This window comes from Dermochelys coriacea, chromosome 10, assembly GCF_009764565.3.
Source record: "Dermochelys coriacea isolate rDerCor1 chromosome 10, rDerCor1.pri.v4, whole genome shotgun sequence".
Classification (NCBI taxonomy): Eukaryota; Metazoa; Chordata; order Testudines; family Dermochelyidae; genus Dermochelys; species Dermochelys coriacea.
The window spans coordinates 30987444-31015022 of NC_050077.1; the positions used below are offsets into that span (position 1 = coordinate 30987444).

The window sequence follows — 27579 nt, forward strand, 5'->3', positions numbered from 1 at the left end:
CAGGCCCCGGCCCCCACCGTGGCTCCGCGAGCGAGGCTCGCGCCCCACGTCCCCTGCCCGCCTGCTGTGTGCCGAGGCGGGCAGGCCGGAAGTGGGGGCGGGACTCGGGAGGGCGGCAGGCTGAGGGGGAGGGGTCAGCGCCGCGGCCCGGCACCCCCGGCGCGGGAGAGGCGGCGGCGGCGATGATGATGAAGCAGCGAGACGTGCGCATTCTCCTAGTGGGGGAGGGTAAGAGCCGGACCCTGGCTGCCGGGGGGGGGGAACGGGATCCCGGGGTACGCTGGGTAAAGGAGGGCAACTGAGGGGTCTCGGCTCCCCCCGCAGGGTCAGCTTGGGTAAGGGGGACAGACCCCCCCCCTACAGAGAGATCAGCCCCCCGGGGCACGCTGGGTAATGGGGGCAGGACCCCCCCCGCAGAGAGATCAGTCCTCCGGGGCACGCTGGGTAATGGGGGCAGGACCCCCCCGCAGAGAGATCAGCCCCCCGGGGCACGCTGGATAATGGGGGTAGGACCCCCCCCGCAGAGAGATCAGTCCCCCGGGGCACGCTGGGTAATGGGGGCAGGACCCCCCCGCAGAGAGATCAGCCCCCCGGGGCACGCTGGATAATGGGGGTAGGACCCGCCCATGCAGAGAGATCAGCCCCCCGGGGCACGCTGGGTAATGGGGGCAGATCCCCCCCATGCAGAGAGATCAGCCCCCCGGGGCACGCTGGGTAATGGGGGCAGATCCCCCCCATGCAGAGAGATCAGCCCCCCGGGGCACGCTGGGTAATGGGGGCAGATCCCCCCCATGCAGAGAGATCGGGTAATGGAGAGTGAACCCTCCTCCCGTGCAGAGAGATCAAATCCTTGCAGGTCAGACTGGGTGTAGGCAATCTCCTCTCACTCCTCCCACTTCCTGCCAGGCAGGAGGCTGGAATTGAAGAAACGGTGGGCTGGCAGGGAGGAAAGAGACCCTCTCTCCTTGGACTGGGGGAGTTGGGTGACTGGGCTCAGAACGAAAGGAGTACTTGTGGCACCTTAGAGACTAACAAACTTCATCCGATGAAGTGAGCTGTAGCTCACGAAAGCTTATGCTCTAATAAATTTGTTAGTCTCTAAGGTGCCACAAGTCCTCCTTTTCTTTTTGCGAATACAGACTAACACGGCTGCTACTCTGAAAACTGGGCTCAGAACTGTTCCTAACGAGCCCTTCTGCCCTTGTACCACACTCCGCACACTGATGAATGCTTCCCCTGAGAGTGGGACGTGGGAGTCGTCATCTCTATTGACTTGTTAGGGAAACTGAGGCAGAGGTAGGGGAGGGGCTCACCCAAGGCCATGCAGCTCATCAGCCCCAGAGCTGGGAGTGGAGCCTGGCTCTCCTGCACCCCAGGCCTGTGTTGTAACCACTAGACCATTCTGCCTACTTTGGCCTATATCTGGAAGGAATTAGCTGATAGGAATTAATTTACCATTGCCTTGTGAATTAGGGCAGAGGAGCCCGGCCTGCTAGGAGCAGAATTTTCTGTAAAATTAGCCCCACTTATGAAACATAGCAACATCCAAAGTCCCTCCTGCTCCATCCATGACTGCCAGAGTATCTGGGATGTCCCATTGACCAACCCTAAGGAGGGGGCTGCTGCTGTGCTGGGTCTGCATTGGCGAATTCAGTGGGAAAACACTTACAACGTACAAATTTGGTAACAGGAAAAGTTGGGGGACCAGATCCTGAGTTAGTGTAAACTGGCCTCATTTCATTGAAGTCAGTGGTGTGACACAGACTTACACCGACTAGGGATCTGGTCCTTTTTCTCCTTTTAACAGTAACTGACACCACATACACTGGATTTTCCATTAACGCTTAGATTACTTAATGTGTCCCTTCCCTATTATAAAGTGTGGTACGATTGTGATCAGCAGAGGTGCTTGAGCAGGGATCCCCCCGTGCTTTTAAAGAGGGGAGGCTGGTGGTAGAACATGCTCTGCAAGGCACATTTCTTTATGCGGTGTTGTGGAGGTTGGCTTTGGATGGAGTTGTTAGATTGCCCACGAGGATGGGGCAGGTTTTGTGCTGCTGGCAGTATTTACTTTTGTCATGTGGGACAACAGCACTTAGAGCCCTGGACAGGTGCCCCCTTTTTGTTGTTATACTGATCCAAAGAAAAGAAAGATCTCTAATGAATGAAGTGGGGTGGATGTACAGGACTTTAAAAACCTTACATTCCCTGTTTGAAATATACGTCAGTGGGATTCCATTGGGTTTTGGCATTGCATTTCCCTTTTTTAGAAAGAGGGGCAGGGAGCAGGGGAAAGAATCGCAGCATCTCAGCATTCTGCTTGTACATGTGCTCTTCACAGAGGCAGTATTAACAAGAATGGTTCTTGCTTATAGGGTTTCAGCCATGGGATCCAGTGCCAGCCAGGGAGTGGGTTAGGGAAAGGAATGGTAGAAGGATTCAATCCTTGCCCATAATCCTTGAGCCAGCGTGTTCTAGGATGTAGACTCCTACCACATAGGAGACTTAAAATGGTCAAAAGTCCCTTGTTTTAAAAATATGACATTAGGTGTGGGGAGGCAAGAGGGCTTTGAGGGCCTGGCCGGATGTGAAGGCCAGGAGAAGGCTCGAGCCAAGAGATGTCTTTTAACCTTGGTTTCAAAGTTGCACCTCAGGGCTTGTCTGCATGGGGACATTCCCTGGTATAATTGTACTGGTAATACAATTGTACTGCTAGTCAGCTGTGGTTCTACCCATCTAACTCCCCATGAGGACACTCTTCTTCCAGAAAGAGTGCTTTTCCAGTTTATTTTATGTCACCCTGAAAGTGATGTAAATTAATCTGGAAAAAGACACTGTCTTCTTCAGAATAAGTGTGTTCATGTGGGAAGTCAAAACAGTATAACTGTACCACTCTAGGTCTGCTGGTAAATTCCCCATGCAGACCAATCCCCAGAGCTGTGTGTGCACAGGCATCTCAGCTGGGATGTGTACAATTACAACGTAGACATTCCCCACTGTTCCAGCTCCATGCAGCTTTTTCCAATATGAATAACTTTATTCCTTTTTTCCACACTTAGCTCTTCACTGAGAGCTGCATCTGTGCCAGCTTTCAAGGTGCAGCGCTCTGGTTCGGTTTTTATTGTTCATTCGGAGCTTCTTTTAAAAAAGTGCAGCCTGTTCAGGAGACGATTGTGTTCTAGTGGTGTTAGCACAAAGCTAACCATCAGGAAAGCTAGGTGTGATTCCTAACTGCCCCAACTTGCAGTGTAATGTCAGGCAAGTCCCTTGACCTTTTTGTTTCTTGGTGACCCCGTTTGTAATCCACCTTCGTAAAGTTCTCTCCCATCCAGTACTTTCCATGCATATAAATTCCCCTTCTTATTAAGGAGATCAACAAGAAGTGGGAAAAAGTAACCAGAATTTATAAACAGAGCAGTGAAGCCTGTCTAGGCTACAGGCAGAAGAGAAGGAAGGAGAGGATCACGCCCAGCACATGGAATGCCATAGAAACCGGACAAGCCCTGAAGAAAAAAGTTTTAGACACAAAATCCCAGAAGGACAAATACCACGAGCAGTACAGCAAGGCAAACTGGGAGGTCAAACACCTTGTGAGAGCGGACAAATGGCATTAGATTGATAATCTGGCAACACAAGCAGAGGATGCAGCTTCTTGTGGTGAACTAGGAATTGTCTACAAAATGACGTGACTTATCAGTGGTAAACGGCAGACACCACCAAACACTCTCATCAGGAACAAACAAGGCCACCTACTAACAACTGAAAAAGAACAAAAATGCGCTGGACAGAGCATTTCGAAGAATTGCTGAACAGGGAGCCACCTAAAGAGGAAGCAAACATCCAGGAGGCAGAAGATCTTGATATCAACAGACACCCCTAACGAAGAGATCATTCAAGCCATCAAATCCTTAAAAAATGGGAAAGCTCCTGGCAAGGATAACTTGAATGCAGAATTGTTCAAGGTAAATCCTAAATTAGCAGCATCTATCCTGTCCCCTCTATTTACATCAGTCTGGGAAGGGGGAAAAATGCCAGATGAGTGGACCAATGGGGTTATAGTGAAGATACCAAAGAAAGGAATTCTCAGTGATTGTAATAACTGGCTTGGTATCACACTTTTATCTGTGTATTATCACGGTGAGCTCAGTTTTGAAATCAAAACAGGAGTAGATCATATCTGCAATCCTCTTCAGCATTGCCATCAACTGGTTAATGCGGCGTACAATAGAAGACATGCCAAGAGGCATTAAATGGACACCCTTCTCATCCCTTGAAGACCTGGACTTCACAGATGATGTCACTCTCCTATCACATACCCAACCCCATATATATAAGAAAAAAACAACTCAACTCAACGCATTCAGCCAGTAAATTGGACTGAAAATCAACCACAATAAGACAGATATCATGACCATTAATATTGCCTCACCATCACCAATACAGATAGAGGAGTATTATTTTCCCACCAGTGTAGAAACATTCACATATTTGGGCAGCACCATCAGCCAGGAAGGTGGAACAAGCCAGGACATCTGGAACAAAATCAGTAAAGCCAGGAACACCTTCAGGAGCTTAAATACAGTCTGGAAATCATCAAAATATAACACCAAAACCAAACTCAAGATTTATCAGAGCTGTGTACTTTCAACACTACTTTATAGTGCAGAATGCTGGGGAATGAGAAAGCAGGACATGTCCAAACTGTCTTCATTCCAAACCTGCCTCAGAAAAATCCTCTGTATCTTTTGGCCCAGAACCATCTCAAACCAAGATCTATTGACACAGTGCAGCCAAGAGGATCTGAGCACCATCATTGCCAGGAGGCGTTGGAGCTGGATTGGTCATGTGCTTTGAATGGAAACTGATTTCATCACCAGAGTAGCAATAAAATGGACATCTGAAGGCAAGCGAAAATGAGGCTGCCCAAAAACAACGTGGCCAAGAGCTGTGGAAGCTGAGCTGAAAACCTGGGGCACAGCTGGGGAACCATTGAAAGACTTGCCAGAAACAGTGAGGCGTGGAGAAATTTCATCCCTGCCATAAATACCAGAGGCGTAATAGGTACATCATGATGATGATTAAGGAACTACCTTTGTCATGCTCTCAGAACTCAAAAAATAGCTGGTGGGATTGTCCTCAAGCTTTCCGAACAGATTCCCCATAGACTGAGCTTGAGCAGAGAAAATTGCACCCCAAAGAGCAAATGCTCTGGGAAGTTAGGAGTGTGTGAAAGCGAGATTAGCTTCTTAACTGTTTACTGATAGGAAACTATGGTATTTACTGGTGAGGGGGTCCTGGTGGTAATGTGGCACCAATTTCCCTCTCTGCTTCACAAAACATTTGGGACTTCAGGTTTAAGGACGGGTATGAATGTTAAAGGGAGCCTGTGACCTTCAGTGGTTGTAGGAAATTTCACCCTTTAGCCTCGGGGCTTGGAATGAATTTGCCTTCATCTCTTTGCCCCAACGTCCCACCCCTTTGCTTTGCCACCTGGACAGATTTCAGTCCCTAGTATCTGATGGCTCTGCCACCTCCATTCCCAAATGCCAGGCCTGCAAAGGTCCAGCCTGAACCTCTTGCCTTTCTTTCTCTCACAGCCCGGGTGGGGAAGACATCGCTGATTATGGCTCTGGTGGGCGAGGAGTTCCCTGAGGAGGTGAGCAAGGGGCGGTTTGCCTTTCCTGTGTGTTTAATGCATCCTGGTCTTACTGGAAGGGTGAATGTCTGTCTCTCTGTCTGTCATGGGCCAGAGACCAGCAGAGCCTCTAGATGTGAGACCAGCGTTAACAGGCTCATTTCTACTATCCAGGGCAGAATGATCCTGGAGCAGCAAAATCTTCATTGCCTTTCTGGGGGTGTGACTGAGTTTGAGAGGCAGGCTTCTCCACTTAGTTTTCTTACTGCAGTCCTGCTTTGGAGAGCAGCCTGTGCTTGTGCTCTAGGGTGCCTGGGCCTTTCTCTGTAGCCTGCTGCTGTTGGGCCTTTGGAATGAGCAGCCTGCCTGAACAGCTGTCTGCTCTGTTCCATGCATTGGCCACTAGAAGATGCTTCCCTAGTCAGCACAAAGCAGTGTCCCTGTCCCCGCTTCCACCTCCTAGCTGCAATGTGTTCTCTCTAGCAAGGCAGGTCAGGCTGCTGTCTCTGATCCAGCTGGGAAAATCCCTTGAAGTGGTCAGTGTTCTCTGCTCTTCTGTGTACATGCAGAGATCCCTGAGCTGCAGCCGTCTGTGTGAAATCCAGAGTAGCCAGCCTGCACTCATGCACTGTAGAGCTCCTCCCAGCTCAAGGGCATGGGCTGCTTTAGAAAGGGAAAACATAATTAGCCCAAATGGCCAGCGTCTCCCCCTGCCGGGGAGCAGATGGTATAAGTCCCTCAGCCCCTTGCTAGCCCTCAGTGACACTTGCACTACTGCAGCTTGATGGGATCTAAATGCCTGCCCCATTTCCACAGCAAAGCCCAGCTAATCGGCTTAATGCTCTTCCCAGGCTGCTGGAAGGTCAGTGCTTCAGGGGTGGAGGGATAGCTCAGTGGTTTGAGCATTGGCCTGCTAAACCCAGGGTTGTGAGTTCAATCCTTGAGGGGGTCATTTAGGGATCTGTGGCAAAAATTAGGGATTGGTCCTGCTTTGAGCAGGGGGTTGGACTAGATGACCTCCTGAGGTCCTTTCCAACCCTGATATTCTATTAAGTCAATGTTTGTGTAAGGTTTAAGGGATGATGGAAGTGCTTAGGGATTTATCTGCAGGCCAGGAAGGGGGAGGTTTGCCCTTCCATGTCCCCTCTTCTCCTGGGCAAGACAAGGTAGAATTGCCCCGTTTGGGGCTCCCCTGGGCATTAAGCGTAGTGCCATATCAGCCTCTCCCTCCATGTTACACCGCCAAGGCTGGAGATTATTTTAATGCAGAGCCAATGGGGTGCACAGTGCAGGCTGATAGTGAGTTGTGCCAGAACATCAACTGGCCCCTGCCTGGAGCAGCAGAACTTGGACTGAGATGTGAGCACTGGAGTAGCCCTGAGTAAGAAGTCAGGCATTACTCCTGCTAGCTAATCAACAAGCTGGGAAGTAACGCCCACTCTCCATGTCCATTCACTCCTGGGCTAGCTTGCTCCCAAGTCTCTCTGTGCTGATGGGCCCAGATCTGCCGAGGAGGGAGCACCTCCTGGAGGAGAGCAAGGCTGATCCCTTGTCTCCCACTCCTGAGCTGTGGCTGTTTTGAGGCATATGCTGTGGCCTCAGAGGGGATAGTGCTGAGCCTCAAAAGCTCATGTAGTCCCTGACCCCTCCTTTTTTGCATCTTTAGGGTGACAGAAGTCTTGTGGGTCTCCTCTTTGTTGTATTCAGCATAGATCTGCCTGTCTCCTCCCTCCCACTCTGCATGCTCTGCCCCTGGGGCTTGCTCCTCCTCACGCTGCCCTGCTGACTGTGTCTGTCTGTTTTGAAGGTGCCCCCTCGTGCAGAGGAAATCACAATCCCAGCCGACGTCACACCTGAGAAAGTCCCCACCCACATTGTGGACTACTCAGGTAGGGCCCCCTTCCTCCTGCATGCCATTGCACCTTCACTGCTCCACCTCTGGCTCTTCCTACTCCTTCCGTCCATGCCAAAACCCACACTGTGCACAAGCCCCTTCCCAGCTGTGCCATGCTGCCATTTCACGTGGGCTGTCATGAAGTAGGTGGCAGTAGCCGGGTGAATCTGCCTTTTTCCCTTTCAGAATCGGAGCAAACGGAGGATGAGCTGCAGGAAGAGATCGCCAAGGTGAGTGAGGATAGGAAGCTGGGCAGCTGGGTTTGAGATGGCAAGTCAGGGTGTCTGATTCTTTGCCTCTGCAGCCTGGCCATCAGCTTTGCCAAGCTCTGCAATAGGCCATCTCAAGACTAGTGTTTTGTTAACAGTTTGCATAACCTCTTCTCTCTGCTCACTGAGCTAGCTCAAGGTCAGTGCTCTTGCTTTCTGAAGTGATTGCCCGGGGGGCTCTCAGGAGAGGCAGAAGACGGAGCATTGCGGGCATGGGCAAGGTAGCATGGTTTGATCATCAGAGCAACCTTCTGGTGAGCAATCTGTGATGATCCCCAGAAGAGTGGACAGGACCCAGCTGTTAGCAGTTCTTGGCAGGTCTGGCAGATTGAGTGAGGGCAGGAGGGGGAAATCCCGTTGTTATGGCTAATAAAACTGGATGTCTTTTCAAATCCTTGTTTGAGCTCAGCCTTCTGCCTTCTCCAGCCCGGAGATCCCATGGGAAAGGAACTAGGCTGGAGTGGCTGTGTGAACCTGCTCCCTCCACCCCGCCAGAGCAAGGGTGTATACAAGAGGCTTAAAGTGGGTTACATTAAACCCTGCCTAAACCCTTGTGTTTTTCTGGGATTAGCAATAAACTCTCTCCCGAAAGGGGCAGTGATCCGCCCATCTGCTCATTTAAAAGCCATCTGAAGCGGGGTCGTGGTGGGATTGGAGGGGAAGGGCAGGGACCCAGGCAAAGCATAACAAGTGGGTGGAAAAGCTGATAGTGGCTCAGTGCAGTGACTGGGAGCTATGTGGGGTGTAGCACATGGTGGTGGTGAGGGTTAGGGGTTCTGCCCCAGGTGGGGAAGGTGCTGGTTATGGAGTCTTCCGCAGTTCAGAGCCAGCCCAGCTAGCGGCAAGCAAGGCAGTGCCTTCTGCGGCTGTTTGCTAGGCTGTAGATCAGGGTGTCTCCAAAGCTCCCAGGGAGCAAGTTTCCATGCTGTAAAATCCACCCTCGCTATTAGCTTTAGCTGGCCAATTTGGCAGTCTGAGTAGAGAGGGCTGGCTGAGGGGTTCATATGGCTGCCCAGCATTGCAGCTGATTTCCTCTCTCGCCTCCTAGAAGGAGCTTTTCCCAGAGAGGAATTGAGTCCCATTATGAGGATGCGGGTGGGGGAAGCTGCCAGGGCCACACTCTGGACTGGACTGTGAGTGACAGTGTCAGGCTGCTGGGCTGTTGCCTTTCAGCAGCAGCTGGTTCACTGAAGATCAACATGTAATGAAATCGGAGCTCCGGCCTGGTGCCGAGGATGGATTTTGGCAGCTGGAATTACAGACAGCATCTGTTCAGTTAAAATCATCTGGCTTCTCAAGAGCTTACAAACGACCTGCAGGGCAGCCGGTCTTGGTATGGGTGTGGCGTGTGGGCGGGTGTGCAGGGAGAGGTGGGCGGGCGTTGGTACAAAGTCCAGGACAATGGTGAGCCTGCCTGGCTGTTTGTGGGAGGCCTGTCTGCTTGATAACAGAGCTGTACCATGCTCAGGCCGGGCCCTGCCCTCTCCACACTGGGAGAGGAGCATTGTCTGTGGCACATGCTGGCCGTCAGGTAGAATGACCTCTGCCATGCCTGAGCGATGGGCATTCTGGAGTGCTACCCACTGCTCATCCTGCTTCTCTCTCTGCAGGCCAACGTGGTCTGCGTGGTGTACGATGTCACCGTGGAAGCCACAATTGAGAAGGTAATGACTCCAGGCTTGTGTGCTTCTGACCTGCAGAGTCATGTTTGGCCTCGCTCTGCTCTGCTGCCTCCTCCTGTCCCCCAGGGATCTGCCACAGACCATGCCCCCAACACTGCCCTGTTCCATGTTCTCCATGGAGCACTACACGCTTCTCAGACGCAGTCTGGGGCTTCCAGGGGTAATTTGATTGCTCTTGCTGAAGTCGCTAGCTGGTTGTAGTCTCCAAGACATGCCACCCCAGCCCCATCTCCCTAGCTCTGTGTGCAAAGGGAATGTACTGCTAAGAGTTGGTCATTAGCCAGGTCACTTTTGCTCAGAGCCATCACTTAGCACCTCGTCATTATCAGCCACAGGCAGTTCCTAAAGTGATTCAGGGCATGGAGTGCTGGGGATTTCTTCAGACACTATGGGACTCCATCACATCAGACAGAGCAATTCCTGCCCACTCCAGGTGCAACCCACACTGGATCACTGCCAACCCACCACCCCAGGAATTGGCCTCGGACCCTCTGGGCTGCAGCCTGCATCCTCTTTATTGTCACATGCACTCTGATTATCTGTGGGGTTACACTGGAGCAGATGGGCTGTGATGATGAGATTGTTGTATTGCCTCAGCCCCTCGCTGGCTTCCAGTTAGTGCACACACAACATCCCCACCTTCTCTGTCACTCACAGCAGTGGCTAGTCTGTTCTAACAGGGCTTTCTCCTGGTTGCCTTTCAGATTCGGACAAAGTGGATTCCCTTGGTGAATGGGGGAGTTGAAAAGGGTTCCAGGTACTGTACCAAACACAGCTTTTCTGGAGTCTGGTAGGGAAGAGGGCATGCCAGTGGCGCAATGGACCGGCTCTGGGTCCTGCTCCCATATAGCTCAGTGTGTTGGCTGTGCACACAAGCACTTGAGTACAGCCTGATGATTGCTGGCTGTTGACATGGGCTGGGAACTGGGGGATCCTGGAGGGAAAATAGCTTGGCGCTGCCTGGGAGCTTCCTGCGAACAGCAGTACATGGTATTAGGGAACGGTTGTCCAGCTCATGGGCCCCACATCTGATAGAGGTGGGGAGAAGCTGGAGGCTTTTCCTCCTCTCAGGGTCTCGCTGCCACCGAGGCAATAGGATCTGCTGGTGAGCTGCCTCCTGATTCCTGATGTAGGGGAACAAGTGAGTTGCTGAGTCAGTGCAGGACCACAGAGGCCTAAGCTAATCGTGGGTTGCTTGAACGTAAGGTCTTCTCACGTGCCCAATAGTCTGGTGAATACATCAGCAGGACTAACCAACCTGGGTTGTTCTGGCTGATCTGGTGCCTGGTTCCAGCAGATGGAGGTGGAAGAGCAGTCAGGGGGCTGGCAGTTCTGTTCCTTTGAGTGCTCTTCTGACCAGCCGCCCTAAGAGCACATGTGCAATGTGAGAGCCCAGATGGGAATTGCGTTGGCCTCTGTCTTTCCACTCCATGACACTTCATCTCTTCTCCCTCTTAGAATCCCAATCATCCTAGTGGGAAACAAGTCTGACCTACAGTCTGGGAGCTCCATGGAGATCATTCTGCCCATCATGAACCAGTTTTCTGAGATAGAGACCTGCGTGGAGGTGGGAAACCAGTGCACTGTACTTTGATCAGTGAAAGGGGGCTGTCCGTCCCTGTGAATGTCTAATGTTAATTACTAACGAGAGGCCTTGTCCCTGGTTCCATGGGCTGTCACCACAGTGACTAGGAGGAACATTCTCCATCCTGATTTGGATCTGCCTTCTCAATGCTGATCCCTGAAAGAGCCCCAGCCCAAACCTGGCGGGATCCCAGTCTCCTGAGCCCACAGGGGAACATGACAGAATTCTCATTGGCTTCTGGGAGCGTGAAATGGGCCAAGTGAAACCGACATGTAAATGGGGAATTTCCCTTTTCGGTTTGTTTCCTAGTAACTGTCACTGACTTCAGTCCATGCCTTGATCAAATACCTGCCTGGAGCTTAGACTCACACCTCTCTTGTGCCCTCAGCTCCATCTTCCGTCTGGCCCCAGGCCATGTCCACTCATGGTCCCTTTTTCTGTCGTTGCACTAGTGTTCAGCCAAGAACTTAAAGAATATCTCTGAATTGTTCTACTATGCCCAGAAAGCGGTTCTGCACCCGACAGCCCCCTTGTACGATCCAGAGGAGAAACAGGTAATCAAAGCCATCCCTGAACCCCAGTCAGCCTTGCTCTTTTCCCTCCCAGACATCCACGCACTTCCCAGTAACCGTCCACATCCTCCCTGTACACCCTCAATCCTCTGGCATGATTGTAAAGCCTCTTGTTCTTAACTGCTGCCTGATTCTCCTTGTCCTCTGCCAGTCAACAGGCCCCACTCCTCTCAGCAGAGTTAGCGCATTAAGCCTTCCCCCTCTGCTGCTAAACTCGCTGTGTGCGCTCCACCCTCCTCCGCAGGTGCAGTGCATGGGGTGCTAGACAGCTGTTCTAGGGGAGCTGAAGCACACCCTGGGAGTCTCTCACCCAGAAGTGCCTCTTGCGCACATTGAGCCATGCTGCACTGATACAATAGATCCATCACCAGCCCCAGCAGGAGACAGAGTGATTTGGAGCCCTGAGAAGGCTTTCCTAGGGAAGAGTGTGTGGAAAGCATGGGACTGTATAGTGAGGGGTTTGATGGAGGTATCCAAACTAATGACTAGTTTGGAGAAGGGAAACCCACCACCTCTGTCCCCCTGGTTCCAATGGTACAAGAACAAGGGGATGTTCAGTGACACTGAAAGGTGGCAAATCATCTTAATGTTTAGAAAAGGCAATACTTTTTTGTGCAACATATGGCTAGCCAGTGGAACTCTCTGCCACTAGATGTCATTGAGGCCATGAGCATAGGAGGACTCTGAAAAGGACTGGACTTTTATATGGATAACAAGATCATCCATGGTCATGTTAGGGGGTCACGCAGAAGGGAGGCATACCTTCATAGTTCAGGGTACAAGCAGCCTCTGACTGACGGGTTAGGAAGAAAATTCCCATGTGGGCTGACTATTGTTCACAACTTACCCCTATCTCTGCAGCAGCTCGTACTGGCCATTGTCAGAGCCAGAGTACTGGTTTAGGTGGACTGTTGCCCTGAGCCAGTACAGGAAGCCTCGGAAGGTGGGTTTGTGGGGGGGAGCATTGAGCTGAAGACAACCTCTTTGTGTGCTTTTCACTATGACTCATTATACCCACAGCTGAGACCGACGTGTGCACGAGCACTTACACGGATTTTCAACATCTCAGACCAGGATAACAACCAGATCCTAAGTGACGATGAGCTCAACTACTTCCAGGTACAGACTCCTTAGCGCTTGGATTTCCAGGGGGTCCCCTGTCCTTGGGCTGTGATATCACCATGACCACTGCTACTGTTTCACCAATAATGTTCCCTACAGCAGCTGCACACATCCCCTCCTGCCTGTTCTCTGGAAAGCCTCTCTTATTCCTACTTTCTTCTAACTCCAGAGTAAAGAGAGAGTCCCTTGCATGACACACTGAGACCTTTTTGGACTCCTGGTCCTTGATGCCAAAGGGGAATGCCAGCAGCTAGTGTTCTGGCACACAGAGATCTGTGTATCTGATCATCTGTCTAGAGAAGGGTGTCATGCCCACACACTCTGAGCAGGGCCAAGCAGAGCTGTGGAAGGGATTGCTCTGTGATGTGTGAAGCAGGATACCTCTAGAGAGTAACAAGGAGTTCTGCTGCATTGGCCAGCTGAGGAGTAGGGACTCATGTAACAGGAATAAGGCAGAGCTGGCAATCCATGAGGAGTTTGTCTTCCTGTGATTCAGTGGCAGGTTTTGCTTGGAGACCCAGGGTGTGCATAGGTACTGGTATAGCAAGAGTCCAGCAGCTCTTGGGAAGCGGCCTTCTAGTTGGAGTAGAGAAATGGAGTAATTAAAGGGGGAGGGCTCTGGAGTAGTTTTAATTCCTTCCCTTCCTTCTGGAGAGCTGGAAAGAGACAGGGGGGCTCTCTGCTGGCCAGGGGCTTTCCTGACCTTGCCCTTGTGTCTCTCGGAGGTAGAAGTCCTGCTTTGGGAATCCCCTGGCCCCCCAGGCCCTGGAAGATGTGAAGACAGTTGTGTGGAAGAACACCACGGATGGGGTGCAGGACAATGGCCTGACGTTAAACGGTAACTGAAGCGAACAGCTTTTGTGTTGGTGTCACTGTCTCCTTGCTCCGTTCCTGGCCACTCTCCCCTCTGGCACCTGGGAGACAAGTGTTTTGCTGGGCAGAGAAGGAAAGACAATAGATGTTCAGGAGCATGGGCCATGGTTTTGTACCCCGGCCCACACACCATAATGAAAAAGCTCATTGAGCATCTTCTCGGATGAGCTAGTGCTTGGCGTAGAGCCGCCTGGTTCAGGGCCTCGTTTTCCCAGAGGAAGGAAGGCTTCTTTAGGGAGCATCCTGTTCTGACTTTGTGCTGAAGCACCTAGCTAGCTAGGCTGAGCGGAGCTTGCTGGTCCATAGCGCTGTCTGCATGGTGTGTGCCATGCGCTGAGACCCTGTCTCTCTGCTCACAGGCTTCCTCTTCCTCAACACCCTCTTCATCCAGAGGGGGCGGCACGAGACCACCTGGACCATCCTGCGCCGCTTCGGCTACGCTGATGAGCTGGAGCTGACGGATGACTATCTCTACCCACTGTGCGTACGGGCTCAGCCTCTCCAATGCTGGGGAGGGATTGGCAGGCTGGGGATGGGATCCCCCAGGGAGACGGCTCAGAGCCATCTCGATGAGCCTTCCTTTTCAACCGCCATATTCCTTTCTGAGGAGGCTCGGGATCTCCCTTCTGTCCTAACTGACCGTCTGCAACCATATGTGGTCTCTGAGCAGTGAGGTTCTCCTTTACTCCCAGTGGGTCTGGCACGGCAGGAGCTGGAATCCAACCGGATGACAGCGCACAGCACCCTGTCCAGTTCTCTGACAAGGGCAGAGTCACGCTCAGTGCCCCTGCACTGGCCTGTCTGGGAAGTCAGGATGTGGGGGCAGACAGACCACTAACTCCAATGGCACTGTTGATTCCACTGGTGCCCACAGAGGGGAACAAATGGGACCGGGACTGTGACTTTCCAGTGAAATCACTAAGGGGCTTTTGAAGTCTGTTCTTTCTTGGCAAAGCTGTTTGGAGCAGTAAGCTGTCAGCTCAGTATTCAGCTGGATTTTGCAGCTGCCTCCTCTTCTCTGATCCCTGTCACGCCCCCAAACTAACGAAAGGGTTTGTACTGTGAGCTAGAGAATCCTATAGCCAAAGCAGCAGGGCTCGTGGGGGTATAACAGGGCTCTCACCATGGGAAGGGGAGCTACTGTGACTTAAGCACCATTGGTGATGTACCAGGATATAATTCAGGCTAGTGGGAGACTGTGTCATCCCTGCCCTGCAACTTTTGGCGTCTTACAATGTTTTGCTGAAGCAGCTCCCGACTGGGCTGCTCCCAAACAGCCTTCAGCATGCAAGCCATGTCCTGAGTGTCTGCGTATAGCTTCAGCATGCCATCCACACGTGGGTTACACTCTGGCTCTCACCACCCTGGGTTATACTGCAGGGTGACCCCAGCACACCCCCAGTCCCCAGATTTCTCCAGGAAACATATGTACAGCCCCTCTCCTGAACAGTACACAATATTTTCAGTCTGTTATTTTTTAAAGGGTATCATATGCCAGCTGATGGATTGTCTCAAATAGTTACTCAGACTCGTCAGTTTTAACACATTGGATTAGATAAAACAGTAAATCAAGTTTATTAATTACAGGTCAAGATTTAAGTGAGTACAAGTAATGAGGCATAAAAGTCAGAAATGGTTACAAGAAAAATTAAGATAAGACAATTCTTATTTAACAATTCTGATTTAACAAATGATACCAGATTCAAGCAAAATTTCTCACCACATGCCCTCTGCAGTCTTACTGTCCAAACCCTGTAGGGCAGGACCCGTCCCCCAGAGTCCAACGAATGCTTCCTTTGTTGCTCCAGGTGCAGGGAGAGAGAGGAAGGGTCCCTTGTGGGCGTATGTCCCTCCTTTCTCTAGTTTCAGTCCCTCTCTTGAAAAACGTTTCCAGCGGGGCACTTGGAGACTGTCTGTGTGGAAGGATGTTCCTCGATGTCTTTTTCTCACCTGTTGGAGCTTTGTTGGTTTTCCGTCCTGCATGATGACTCTGTTCCCTGCTTAAATGCAAATGAAGCAAAGCACACATTCCTTTGTTGAGGACAGAGCTGTTTGCCAGCCTCAGTTTGGGTGGGGTTGTGGGGTTTGGAACATGTGTTAAGAACTTCATACGGGGAACTCCTGTAATGTCACATAGTGTTGCCACGCTTTTTTAACAGGACGTATTGACCAGCAAACTGAGTTTTCAAATGATACCTCACAAGACATGCCTTGCACAAAAATTATTGCATTAGCGTGTAGGGTGTGAAGATGGGTGTATTCTGTCACGGTCACTCTGTCTCTTGCTGAATACTGCACGTGGAGCTCATGGCAGAGCAGGAGGGGCTGCAGCAGCATTCCAACCCCCCAACTTAGATAAGCATCCAGGCCCAGGGAAGAATCCTGTATTCCTGTAAATCAGGTTTCAGAGAGGCAGCTGTGTTAGTCTGTATCTGCAAAAAGAACAGGAGGACTTGTGGCACCTTAGAGACTAACACATTTATTTGAGCATAAGCTTTCGTGGGCTATAGCCCACTTCATTGTAGCCCACGAAAGCTTATGCTCAAATAATGTTAGTCTCTAAGCTGCCACAAGTCCTCCTGTTCTTTTTTCTGTAAATCAGGGCACCAAACATCACCAGCTGAGGGCTGCATTAGCAACTTGCCCACAGACTGCACCCAGTTGCTTTGAAATGGAGCAGACTGCAGCCAGGCCACTGGGATCAAGATGAGGCATAGTCAGCTGGGAGCTAGTCTCTTAAAACCATTGTAGGGCGCCAGGGGCTACACTCCAGCCTCGCCAGTTGTTGGTGTTTGGGAAGTTGGCTTTTTGGACACCACTGACCCAGGTCTCTTCTGCCTGCCTATTGGAGCTGTGTGCAGGTAGTTGGCCTGTTTGACTCTGAGGGCGCATGCTGCCAGTGAGAACTACTGCAACAGGCTCTGTCCAGAGGATCCAGACCATAGGCCAGATCCTCCCTTCTCGTGGAATTGTTTTATGTTGTCCCCCCGCCATGGGCTGTTGCATGGCGTTGGGCAGCCATAGCGATTCCTGTGCTAGTCACCAGGCTCAATGAAGAGAAGTCTGAGTGGCCGTCCCCAGTGGGGGAGTTAGTGTGTCCGTGAGTGCCTGGTTGAGAGGTTGCACTGACTTGTTCTCTCTCCCTCCCTGCAGGTCCGCGTTGCCCCAGGGCTGCTCCACGGAGCTTCAATCACTTTGGATACCAGTTTCTGCAGCGGATGTTTGAGAAGCACGACAAGGTGAGCTGGGCTTTGCAGGGAGTGGGGAGGCAGGTGACTGTCAGGCTGTCCAATCCCACTGCGAGTACCCTCACAGTCTCGCAGACATGCTTAGTTGACCCTGCGCTCTTGCTCACAGGGGCATCTTTGCAATTGCTCTGCACACAATCCCATCTGCTTATTCTGTTGTCCTTGCATTCTCCTTCCTTGGGGGATTGGGGTAAGGCAGCCAGGGCTGTCCTCTTCGCATAGAGAAAGCATCTTCGTCACATGTGTGTGACCTCTGGATACAGAGGATATTTGCAATGCATTGTAGCTAGGAGTTAAACCAGACCCTCTGGAAACTTCAGCTGATGCAGAGCATGGCAGCCAGCTGTCTGACCAACACAGCTTGTTGAGAGCAGTCAATTCCCATGCTCTGATAACTCTAAACTTGACTGGATGCTCAGTGGGTGGATATTAAAGTCTGGGTCTTGATAAGCTCCCTGTGGCTGGGGATGGGCTGTCATGGAGACTGCCTCTCTCTGCATAACCATAACACATAATAGTGCCCATCGTCGAACAGTGGAGATCTTAGTAACAAAGGGGAGGCTATGAGGAATTGGAGACAGAGCCACCTTGGCGGCTGGGCCCACAGCAGTGGAACAATTATAAATGACCACATACCGGACAGCTATCAGGGGAGGAGCACAAGGCCAAAGAGGGGAGAAGGAAGAGAAAGCAGTTTTTGCTCTTTTCTGGCTCTTTGAAGAGTGAGAGAAGAGCGTGCCACCTCTGTGCACCTCGCCCATCTGGGGCGTAGTGCTCCAGTTCTGCAGTGATGTGCACTGCATAAATACCCAAGCCCCTGTGTGCTCTGAAGCAGGCCAAGCCTCAATTTGCAGCACTCCAGTGTGGCAAACTGATAACTCTGTGGCAGCTTCCTTTACATGTTTTAAAAAGGAGGGTTTTCTTGAGTTCAGTCTGAAGGCAAACAGCCCAATCGCTCATCTCCCCCTTTATTTAGTTATTCAATTCCATGTTACACTGCTTCTGCATTTTCCATTCTCAACGTGTTACTGCATCATAGAAGCTGTCTGAGGCAAAGCTGGCAGCTGAGTGATGGGCAGTTAGAGCTTTTGGCCCCTAAGAAAGTGTGGGAAGGAAGTTGGGGATTGTAGGGTAAGCACATGGGCTGGGTGATTCTGCTAAACGATCATCAGTGAAACAGCTGTTGACACTGAAGTTACCATCTCTAGGCTTCAGGGTTAGCACTCTTGTGAAGAATGATGTCTGTTTCACACTGGATAATGTCAGTTTCAGACTGACTCAGACTTTCTGCAGACTCAGGAAGACAACATTGAATTGTTTACACGTGGCTCACATTGTGGAGGGTCTCTCTGCAGCTATGAGGATTAGAAATATTTTTTTCAACAAAAGCTTATTGGGAACAAAATTCTGCAGCAGCAAGTGATTTCTTCACCAGGGTGTGCAGTTACTGAATCACAGAGTCTATGGGGCTCTGTCTGTGCCCAGATAAATACATCACTTAGGCATAATTAGCCAGCATGTGAGCATATATAGTTCTGCACAAGAGTGTATCCATAATGCTCTGGGTCTCCAGGTGGCTCCCGCTTCAAGCATCAACTCTTCCTTTGTGTTCCCAGGACGGAGATGGAGCCCTCTCACCTGTAGAACTACAGAGCTTCTTCAGTGTCTTCCCCTATGTGCCCTGGGGACCTGAAATCTACAACACGGTATGCACCACTGATAAAGGCCTGCTTTCACTGCATGGATTCCTCTGCCAATGGACGTAAGCGCAGTCCCTCTCCATCCCCCTTACTCCAGTTCACTTAGCACATCCCTGGCTCCATCAGGGTTCTCTGTAACTGGCAGTGTTCTCTTTGCTTGGATCCCCCAGGCTGGTATCCTATCTGGATGTCCATCACTGCCTAGAGTACTTGGGTTACTTGGGCTACCCTGTCTTCTCTGAGCACAACTCTCAGACACAGGCAATCACAGGTATGTCATCCCTCCAGTGTCTCCAGCATTGCCTCTGCTATCCTTGGATCTTTGGTGCCCACCTTCCAAGTGCTAACACAGGGTTCTCTGCATCCCCTACTCCAGTTACCCGGGAGAAGAGAATTGACCTGGAGAAGGGTCAGACCCAGAGGAATGTCTTCCTCTGTAAAGTGATTGGCCCCAGGGGCACGGGCAAATCTGCGTTTTTGCAGGCCTTCCTCGGGAGGAACCTGGCTGTGAGTATGCATGCTTTCCTGCCCCCCAAACCCCTTATCTCTCACCTGGAAGCTTGAAAAGATGAGGCCTTCAAACTCCTTCTGTGTCACTGTGCATATGTAAAGCAGTCCTGGGCATGTACTGACTAAGGGCTGGGAGCCCAATGCCTGGAGTATCAGTGACGAGACCTATTATTCATCTACTTATCTCTCTGGCCAGTGCAGGATTGTTCCCTGCAGCACGTTCCCTCATACTTTATTCCAACTAGTTTGAATGTCCCAAACAGTGAGGCTCCTACCAGTTTCTTGTGGGTGGACTGTTTCCACCTGAGATCTGGTAGATCTCACTGACGGTGTTTTCCCCTGATATTCAGCCTGTTTTCCCTCATTTCCTGGAGCAGAGCAGCAGGGTCCTTCCTCACACTGCTTCCCGCACTAGGAGAGGCCCTCTCTGCTCCGGGGTTTTGGGGGAATTGCCCGTTCCCTGGGATGAATGGATGAGGAAGCATCTAGTCTTCATAGCTGCTTACTCAATAAGTCTGTATCCTCTCTGGTTCAGAGGGCAGCTTGCTGTGAATGGCTTTGTTCATGTGCCAGAAGCACAGTGAGCTGGAGCCGCTGCCCTGTAATAGTTTTGCCTCCAATAACAGGTTGCTGTAGTGCCTGGGGACTCTTGGGACAATGTTCACAGGCACCAATCCATGGTAAACATTCTCTCTTCCTCATAGCTGTACTGCCTTTGTCCCCTTCCTTGCAGGCACACAGGGAGTCCCCGGGAGAGCTGTCCTTCTATGCAATCAACACTGTCCAAGTCAGTGGCCAGGAAAAGTATTTAATAGTAAGTCCCATGGAGCAGGAGACTGGGGAAGCTCTCAAGGATGGACTAGCCGCTTCCTCGGCCATGCGGAGAGCAGAAAGGCTTCATGGGGATCTTAGAGATGTCTCAATGGAAATGGTCATGAGGAGGATGCAAGCAGCATTTAAGACCTCTCCAATATGCCACCCCCGGTCTTAAGAGGCCATTCTGAAGTATCCTCATGGTTTCCAGTGCTGTTTGCTTTGTCCTGTAGTTAAAGATCTATTTCTGCTAGGCAACCAACCAACCAACTTTTGGATGCTCTCTAGAGATGTGGCATATGCACCACCTACAAAGGCATGGAGAAGGTAGCGATTCATCATTGGTCATAGGGCAGGTCACTGCAGTCCTGACTCCCAAGCCCTCTGCGTAGCAACTAATCACAGCAGCCTATGGGGCTTCTGCTTCAGCGGCTGCTCTGACATGCTGTTCCAGTGACAGCCTTGGGTTGGCATGACCTGTGCGTTAGTGGGAGAAGTGCCACAGTCTCCAGACGCCGTGTGATCTTCTGGCTTCATGTCTTGGCTGTCTTCTCTTGGGCCACTTTCCTTTTCTTTCCTCTGCTCCAGTTGTATGAGATTGATGTGGACACAGAGTTCATGAAGGCGTCGGACGCGGCGTGCGATGTTGCCTGCTTAATGTACAACGTGAATGATCCCAAATCTTTCAACTATTGCGCCTGTATTTATAAGGTAAGCATCACGTCCTCTCCTGAGCAGCAGCCCCAGTTCCTTGGAAGGAAATCCGCATCCTAATGGGAGGGGCAGGCTGTACTGTACCGAGGATTCCTGCTTGCACTGTCCCATCTGTTAGTGCTAGCACCGTGACAGCAAAGCGCTACCCATGCTGCCAGGGATCCTGCAGGTGGGCCCCTCTCACAACAGAACTCACTTGCTGTTCTGCAAGGTGATCTTCCCTTCACTAGAGTCTACCCCTGCCACATCCCAGCTTTGGATTCTGCTGCTCCCTTTCCCCTCGATGTTTAGTGGGTGATGACCACTTCCCTTTATCTCCCTCTCGTGACCTTTGTGTCTTCTACACAGCAACACTACATGGATGGACAAATTCCCTGCATCTTCGTCGCTTCCAAGTCAGACCTGCCAGAAATGACTCAGCAGCATGGACTCTCGCCTGTTGAGTTCTGTTACAAGCATCGCCTGCCGCCACCATTCTACTTCACCTGCAACAGCCCTGGCCTGCCCAGCACCACCATCTTTACCAAGCTGGCCACAGCAGCTGCCTTCCCGTTAGTACTCTTTCTGAACCAATAGAGTGCACTCTTCTAGGCATACAGCCTGACAGTGGGCAGGCAGAATGCATGTGAGACTGAGGGATGCATGTTAACACAGCCTGCAAATGTTATCAGCCCAGGCCCATGTTATGGCACTTAGATGATGATGATGATGATGATAAACAGGATCCCTTTTAAGACAAAAAGCACTTTAAATACATCAGTTTATTTTTATTTTATGGCTTATTGCTGTCAGATCTGAGCCCCTCACCCATTCCTAGCATACCTGGGAGGCAGGGAAGTATTTGTGTCCTCATCTTACTGAGGCATAGTGTGCCATGCCTGAGAGCACTTACAGGAAGTCAGTGGCAGAAGCCAGAAAAGATCCCAGATCTGCCTTAGCCACAGGATCAACCTTCCTGTCCTTTAGTGTGAGTAGGGTCTGCAGAGAGAGTCTGTAAAAACAGCACCTTTGCTCCCACTGGCCTGGGAGCAAAGTTTATTTTTATAAACTGAAATAAGTGTGTAGCCCTGCATAGCCAGCTTAGAGGGGAGAGCTGGATTCAGTTCCAGCCCATGCACCGCCAACAGAATTGTCAGCTACGTTCCCATTGCAGGATCTTTATTGTTGATGCATGGAAAGAGCCCAGTGAGAATTTCTAGTCCCAGGCGCTGAGCTTGCAGCTCTGGCATCGGTCTTGTATTTTCCCCCTAAACTGATCAGATTTATACCAAGATCAGTAAAATGGAACCCCATGAGGCCATTTGTACAGAGTTGCTTTCTGGAGTAGAAATGGGTCGCCCAGTCAAGCAGATTTAGGCTCAATATTTAAGTTTGGCACAAAAAAGTGACTAGAAAAGTCCTGGATAGACCATTGCCTGCAGTAAGAGCATTGTTTTAGTAGAGGGGAGCTAGAAAATGAAGCTGACCTGCCTAGTTAGGTGCAGGGAGAAAGCTCATACTGGGAGAAAATTAGATTGTTAATACTAGAAGAACGATAAGCAGATATGAGATGTTTTCGTTGGTCTCCATTTAGTAAACATTTTTTCTTTTAGCGCTGATGCTTTTTTCTCCACAATATTAAAATTTAAATATTCCTAATATATCTAGGAAATTCAGTATAAATCAATAACATGCGTAATGGAGGCCCTGGAATTGGTTGTTCTTTGATTCAGTAGTGTATGAATAATGGATTTTTCTCTCCTTCTTGGGGATGTGCCTGGATTATATAGAATTGGATGATGCAGGCTTGCTCAGGAAGCTGGCTCGCATGGGGAGGCTTGATCCAGTTCTGCTTAACATTCTCGCAACTGCACTGTAATGCACTCCAGAAAGGCAGGCTCCACCAACCTGTCCTGTGGGCAACTACTGGCCTTGATCCTCCAGGGCATGGAGTCCCCCCCCTTTGAAAATATTTCAGTCTGTGAGGATCCCCCCCAACAAAAAAAAAAAGTGTTAGCAAATTACTGTACATATAGGTTTGCCATATTTCAAGTTCCCAAATAGAGGCCACGGGGAAGGCGGGTACAGCAGCTGCCATGCTCAGGCCGTGAGCAACATAGGAGAAGTAAGGTAGCAATACTATACCATGCCACCCTTTGGACCAAAACAGATGTCATGCCCAGGAAAATCCCAATGTATGGTAACCCTAAGTTAAGGGTTAACTATTTAAGCATTTGGAATGAAATGCAAAGGATCTAAAGATTATTGTAATATTTTTTGTGATCTCACAACCCCCCCATAATTGTCTTTTGGGTTGGGACCCCCAGTTTGAGAAACGCTGTTCTAGAGCTTGCCAGTAACTGCCACATCTCGGCAGCCCTTAGTGGGTTTGATGTATTTTGATCTCAGCATTGAAAGGTGTAAATGCAGCTTGGCCTAGAAAGGAAGAGGTATAACTCCTGGTTCGTACCAGTTATTTGATGATGATATGCTATTTATACCCTTGCTAAGAAGAAAGAATGTCGGTAAAGCCTGTTTCCATCCCACCCGTTCATAACTACTCTCAGAAGGGCAAAGGAATGGCTTCATTCCATTGTAATCTGATCTGATGAGCTACCAAGGGATCAGTGCACAGATGATGGCGAGGACCAACCTTACAATGACTCTTTTGGTCCTCCATATCCCTTCTCCTCTTTTCTCCCTAGAGACAGTGAAAGATTTCAGATTGCAAAATTTCGAGACAATTCTTGGGTTCCCTTTTGGAGCCAGCTATAGAGCCGGGCACATTTTTTCTTTAAATTTTGAATTTCCAAATTAAGAAAAAAAAAAAGGGGGGGGGGAGGGGGAATTATCCTCCCCACCACCCCCGTTGTGCTGCTGCTTTACAGGTTCTCTGCTCTACTGAAGGGGTGAGGCTCTATCCTCTAGGGAAGTGCTGGCCCTTTGTTGTCAGCTGTGGACTGAAGGAGCTAGGTCTGGGGCTCTCTGTACATGCACTTTTTGCAGTTATGGCATTGTCATGCCAGTGCAGAGCGCTTATTCCAGCACTACTGCTCTGTAAGCTGAGGGCTGGCCACAGGAGTCTATCGCATGGCCAAGTGCATCCTGTCCTCTTGGGCTGACAGTTTCTCTAGTGTCTGTGTGGTTGTATGACCTCGTCTGTGCAATTCACTGAATGGCTTCTTGTCTGTTTCTTTGCAGTCACCTGAACGACACTGACCTGGGAGCTGCTTCCTTCTGGCTCAGGGTAGCCTTGGGAGCCAGTATCACGGCTATGGTAGGATTTGCACTTTACAAAGCACTGGCAAAGAGCAAATAAGGATGAAGAGAACTGACCTTTTCCCCCCTCCTGCTCCCCGTCCTAGTGCTTACCTAAGACAGACACCAGCTTCCTTCTCATACTGTAATGCATCCAGGTAGGTGGGATCAAACAGGCCCTGCCTGGACCCCAACAAGGAAATTCCTTCCTCCTCCAGACCTGATTACAGCACCAGCAAAGCAGACCCACAAACAGGATCCTCCAGACCTAATGACACCAACCAGCATGATCAAGAATGTCGTTCTCCTCTACACTTTCAACATACCCATCACTAGGGGTTGACTCCGAATGCCCCATTGCTCAACGTTACCCTCAGTCCACTCTGCCGTGGGAATGTCATGGTCTCCACTTGCCATGTCTGAGCATCTGCAGAGCCTGGAGTCCAGTCTCCCTGGAGCATTGAGGGGGTCACCTGTCTCTCTTTTAATATTGTTTTTAAGACCATCTCAGACTTGAAACAAACAACGTGCCCTGGGAAAGCTGTACATATCTTTCAGACCAGAGGCAGCAGCAATCACGCCTGTCCAGTCTTTTATTCCCAGGGAAAGTATCATTTTATATCATAGTGTGGTTCATGGGGACTTCCTGGAGCCCGCAGGACTCTGCAAGCACCAGAGTTGTGTTTTCTCTCCTCTGGGGTGGAGTTGTGCAATGAGCTCGCGGCCCTGTCCCTATAGCACAAGGTCTATCAGGAAACAATGGACAAACTTAGACTTAAGAAGCCTAGGCTACTTAAAAGAATGTATTGTAAAAGGTGCCACGCAGAGGGGGATTTACCCATCGTGCTCCTTGCCGTCTAGTAGCCATCTAATGTCTCCTGGTATTTATTGGCATATCCTTGTGTTGACTGCTGGCCAAACCCTGTTGTGAGCAGTTGTCCTGAATACCTCCTTACCTTAGAGGCATTGTGACTCTCCAAGCTGCCGGAGTTTAGCAAAGCTGCACTTCTGGAAGCATTGTCTCTTACAAGGTATTCCAGGGACCCTTCTGCCCTTTCCACATGTCCAGGGATGTCATCCGGTTCAAGTTAATATCGGAAGCCTTTACAATGGTCACCAGCAACCCCCTTAGATTAGTAAAAGGGAGCCTTTGAAAACCTCATCTACTACTTAAATATTCCTGCACTTCACTTGGCTTTGGGCAATGAAAATTGCTTAGTTACTTACCCTTTCTGGCTTTCCTGCACTAGCTCAAGGCTGCCGTTTTGGGGTTGCAAACACTGCAGGGGTAGAGCGGTTTGGATTGGAACCTGCCTGCCTGTTTTCTGTGACTTTTACGTTCAATGTCATGAAATGACTTTTTAATAGTAGGCTTTTTCAGATTTTTTTAAAATTTTCATTTGGGTCTAACCTACCGGTGTCCCTGTAAAAGACCCTGCATTGTGACATCACTCCAGTGTCGGCCAGAGGCAGTCAGTCACTAGAAAGTGATTTCCAGGTGCTCACTGCCTGCCTGCTCAGCCAAGCTTCCTAGCAGCTGCTTTTGTTATATCTGTTCCAGCCAGTACCACCATGCACAGGTATGGGGGATTGCTGCCTGGCAGATCTTTCACCCACTTGTCCCATGCCGCCTTTCACAAGGCCGTTTCCCCCTTTCCTACCCCATCTCACTTGGGTCACCAGTATTAATAGGCATCATGGGAGGTGTGTTAACCTGGGCAAGGATGGCATGTTTGGCAGCGTGATATACCGGCTGATTAAGCAAAGGACTGATGTGCCTGAATTCACCGTTAGAAATGTGGGGTTGGTATACTACCTGCACAGTGTCAAACCAATACCGTAATGTTCCTGTGTCAGCCGCAGTCCCTGATGGAATTTGTGCCGTTAGTGTGGATGCTCAGCGACTGGGTATTGTGCAGCTAAGTAGTCGTTGTCAGTACTGCATGGCCATGGTTTGAGCAGGGCTCTCCAGCGGCACACAATACTTTGTATACGTAGCTTTCACTGTTGAGTCTCCTGGAAGTTCCTTGAACTGGAAGTTTTGCTTTCTCTGACACCCTGGCTTTTTCTGATCCAAAGTGGTTAACTGGCAGATGCAGGGGCTGCCAGCCCCTTGCTGCTCCTTCTCTGGTACAGACACCAGCTCCCATTTCATTGGCCTAGCACAAAGCCCCAGCGGGACTAGCTGAAGACCGTCCCAGGGGTAAGGACCATCTTCTCCACCAGCTAATCCAGGCCTGTCTCTGCTTTCCTCACCTTCCATCTGCATAAAGTTTCCACTCTGTTTATGACTTTTGATGGAGAGCTGGAGAAAAACATAGTGTTGATTCGGGAAATCCCGCTAGCACTTCAGCCTTTGGTGCGCACTCAGGGCAGGCTTGTGTACAGTATCCTTGTGGGATGACCTGACGGAAGATGTACTTGTTTCCTATATGCTTGTCTATAGTTTAAACTAGTTTTGGGCTGAAGGCTGGGCTTATAGCAGGAGCGTGCATTTAAATTCTTTTGTGTAGGGGGTCCTCTGGTGACTGAGTACAATGTCTTCCTCCTTAACTGGCTTGCTGGGGTGGGCATTGGGCTGGCTCCCCAGTCTGGGGGCAATGCATCTCAGACTCTTCAGGCTGGACCTGCTCCAGTGGCCTTCTGAAGGAGCTCAGCACGGCCCCCATCCTCTCTGATTCTTGGTGGTGGGTAACGTTTGTGCTTGTCGAAGTGGCTCCTGCTGCGGAGCCTGTCTCTCCGAGCTGAGGCAGAGAAGGGTGGGTGGGGGGATTTTGAACTTGTGGCATTGGTTTTGCGGTGTGGAGCCTGTGGCTGTAGCCTAAGTCTCCTCGCCAGGGGGTGGAGGAAGAGCACCTACCGGCTGCCAGACACACCTGTGCTGGGTGCTGTTGCACAGATCAGCGAGTCGCCATGCTTGCATGGCTCTGCAGCACAGAGCTGACTGGTAGTGAGTGCCCTCCCTCAGGCCATGGGGCTTTGGCTAAATCAAGGCAAAGGGCTCCAGAGCATTTCTGTTTTTAACCAAGCCACGTTCCCCTTTTTCAGTGAACTTTGAGTGCTCACATGGTGCAGAAGCCTTTGCCAGAGAGCCCTCCTGTCATGCTCCAGGCTGCCCCACAACAGCAGGGAGCGGAATTCAGCTAGCAGTGCCCAGCTGTCTCTGTCCTTGGGGCTTGCTGCGGCTGAGAGGAGCTGGCTCTTTGTAAGTGTCCATGTGAGGTGCCGTCAGCCCACCAGTGGCCTGGGATTGAGCTTTCTCTAGGAGTCATTCTCATGACAGCTGCCCTCCTGGTTAAAATGGAGGGCACAGTTCTGTGGCTTTTCCCCCGCCTTGTTCCCTTTCCCACCTCTCATTGCAGGTGGAAGTAATGTTGATCCCGTCATACAGTGGAATCTGCACAATCTTCTGTCTGGAGTATTTTTTGGGCCCCCAGAAGCCATGTTGGCTGTGCTGGGAGGGTCGGGTCCACTTCAAGTTTCCCATTTCACTGGCCATTCCCCAGTCCTGGTTTGAGTCTGTTAAGTCTGTGGTGGCCTCCTGTCACAGCCAAGACCCAAATATGGCATATTCTATATGAGAAACACTGTAATGAAGTGCAGAGGCTGGAAGGCCATTGGCTCTTGACATTTTTCCAGTGACAGTCCAGATCCTATAAAGCCATATGATTTTATCAGATAAATTCTGTAAAAAAATACATTTTTACGCACCTTCTGGCTGCAAA

At 50.5% G+C, this 27579-nt stretch overlaps 1 protein-coding gene across 1 annotated transcript; it reads left to right on the plus strand.

Moving 5' to 3' along the window:
* Positions 1–91: 91 nt before the first annotated feature.
* Positions 92–27569, plus strand: RHOT2 (ras homolog family member T2). The gene is given in 20 exon segments (XM_038418697.2): positions 92–228; positions 5598–5656; positions 7443–7524; positions 7716–7759; positions 9409–9462; positions 10185–10237; positions 10939–11047; positions 11518–11619; positions 12658–12756; positions 13489–13597; positions 13992–14112; positions 16786–16819; positions 16821–16871; positions 18497–18642; positions 18751–18851; positions 18957–19087; positions 19824–19904; positions 20492–20614; positions 20966–21168; positions 23798–27569. Coding segments are annotated over 20 exon segments (1866 nt in total). The 5' UTR covers positions 92–182; the 3' UTR covers positions 23916–27569.
* Positions 27570–27579: the final 10 nt, after the last annotated feature.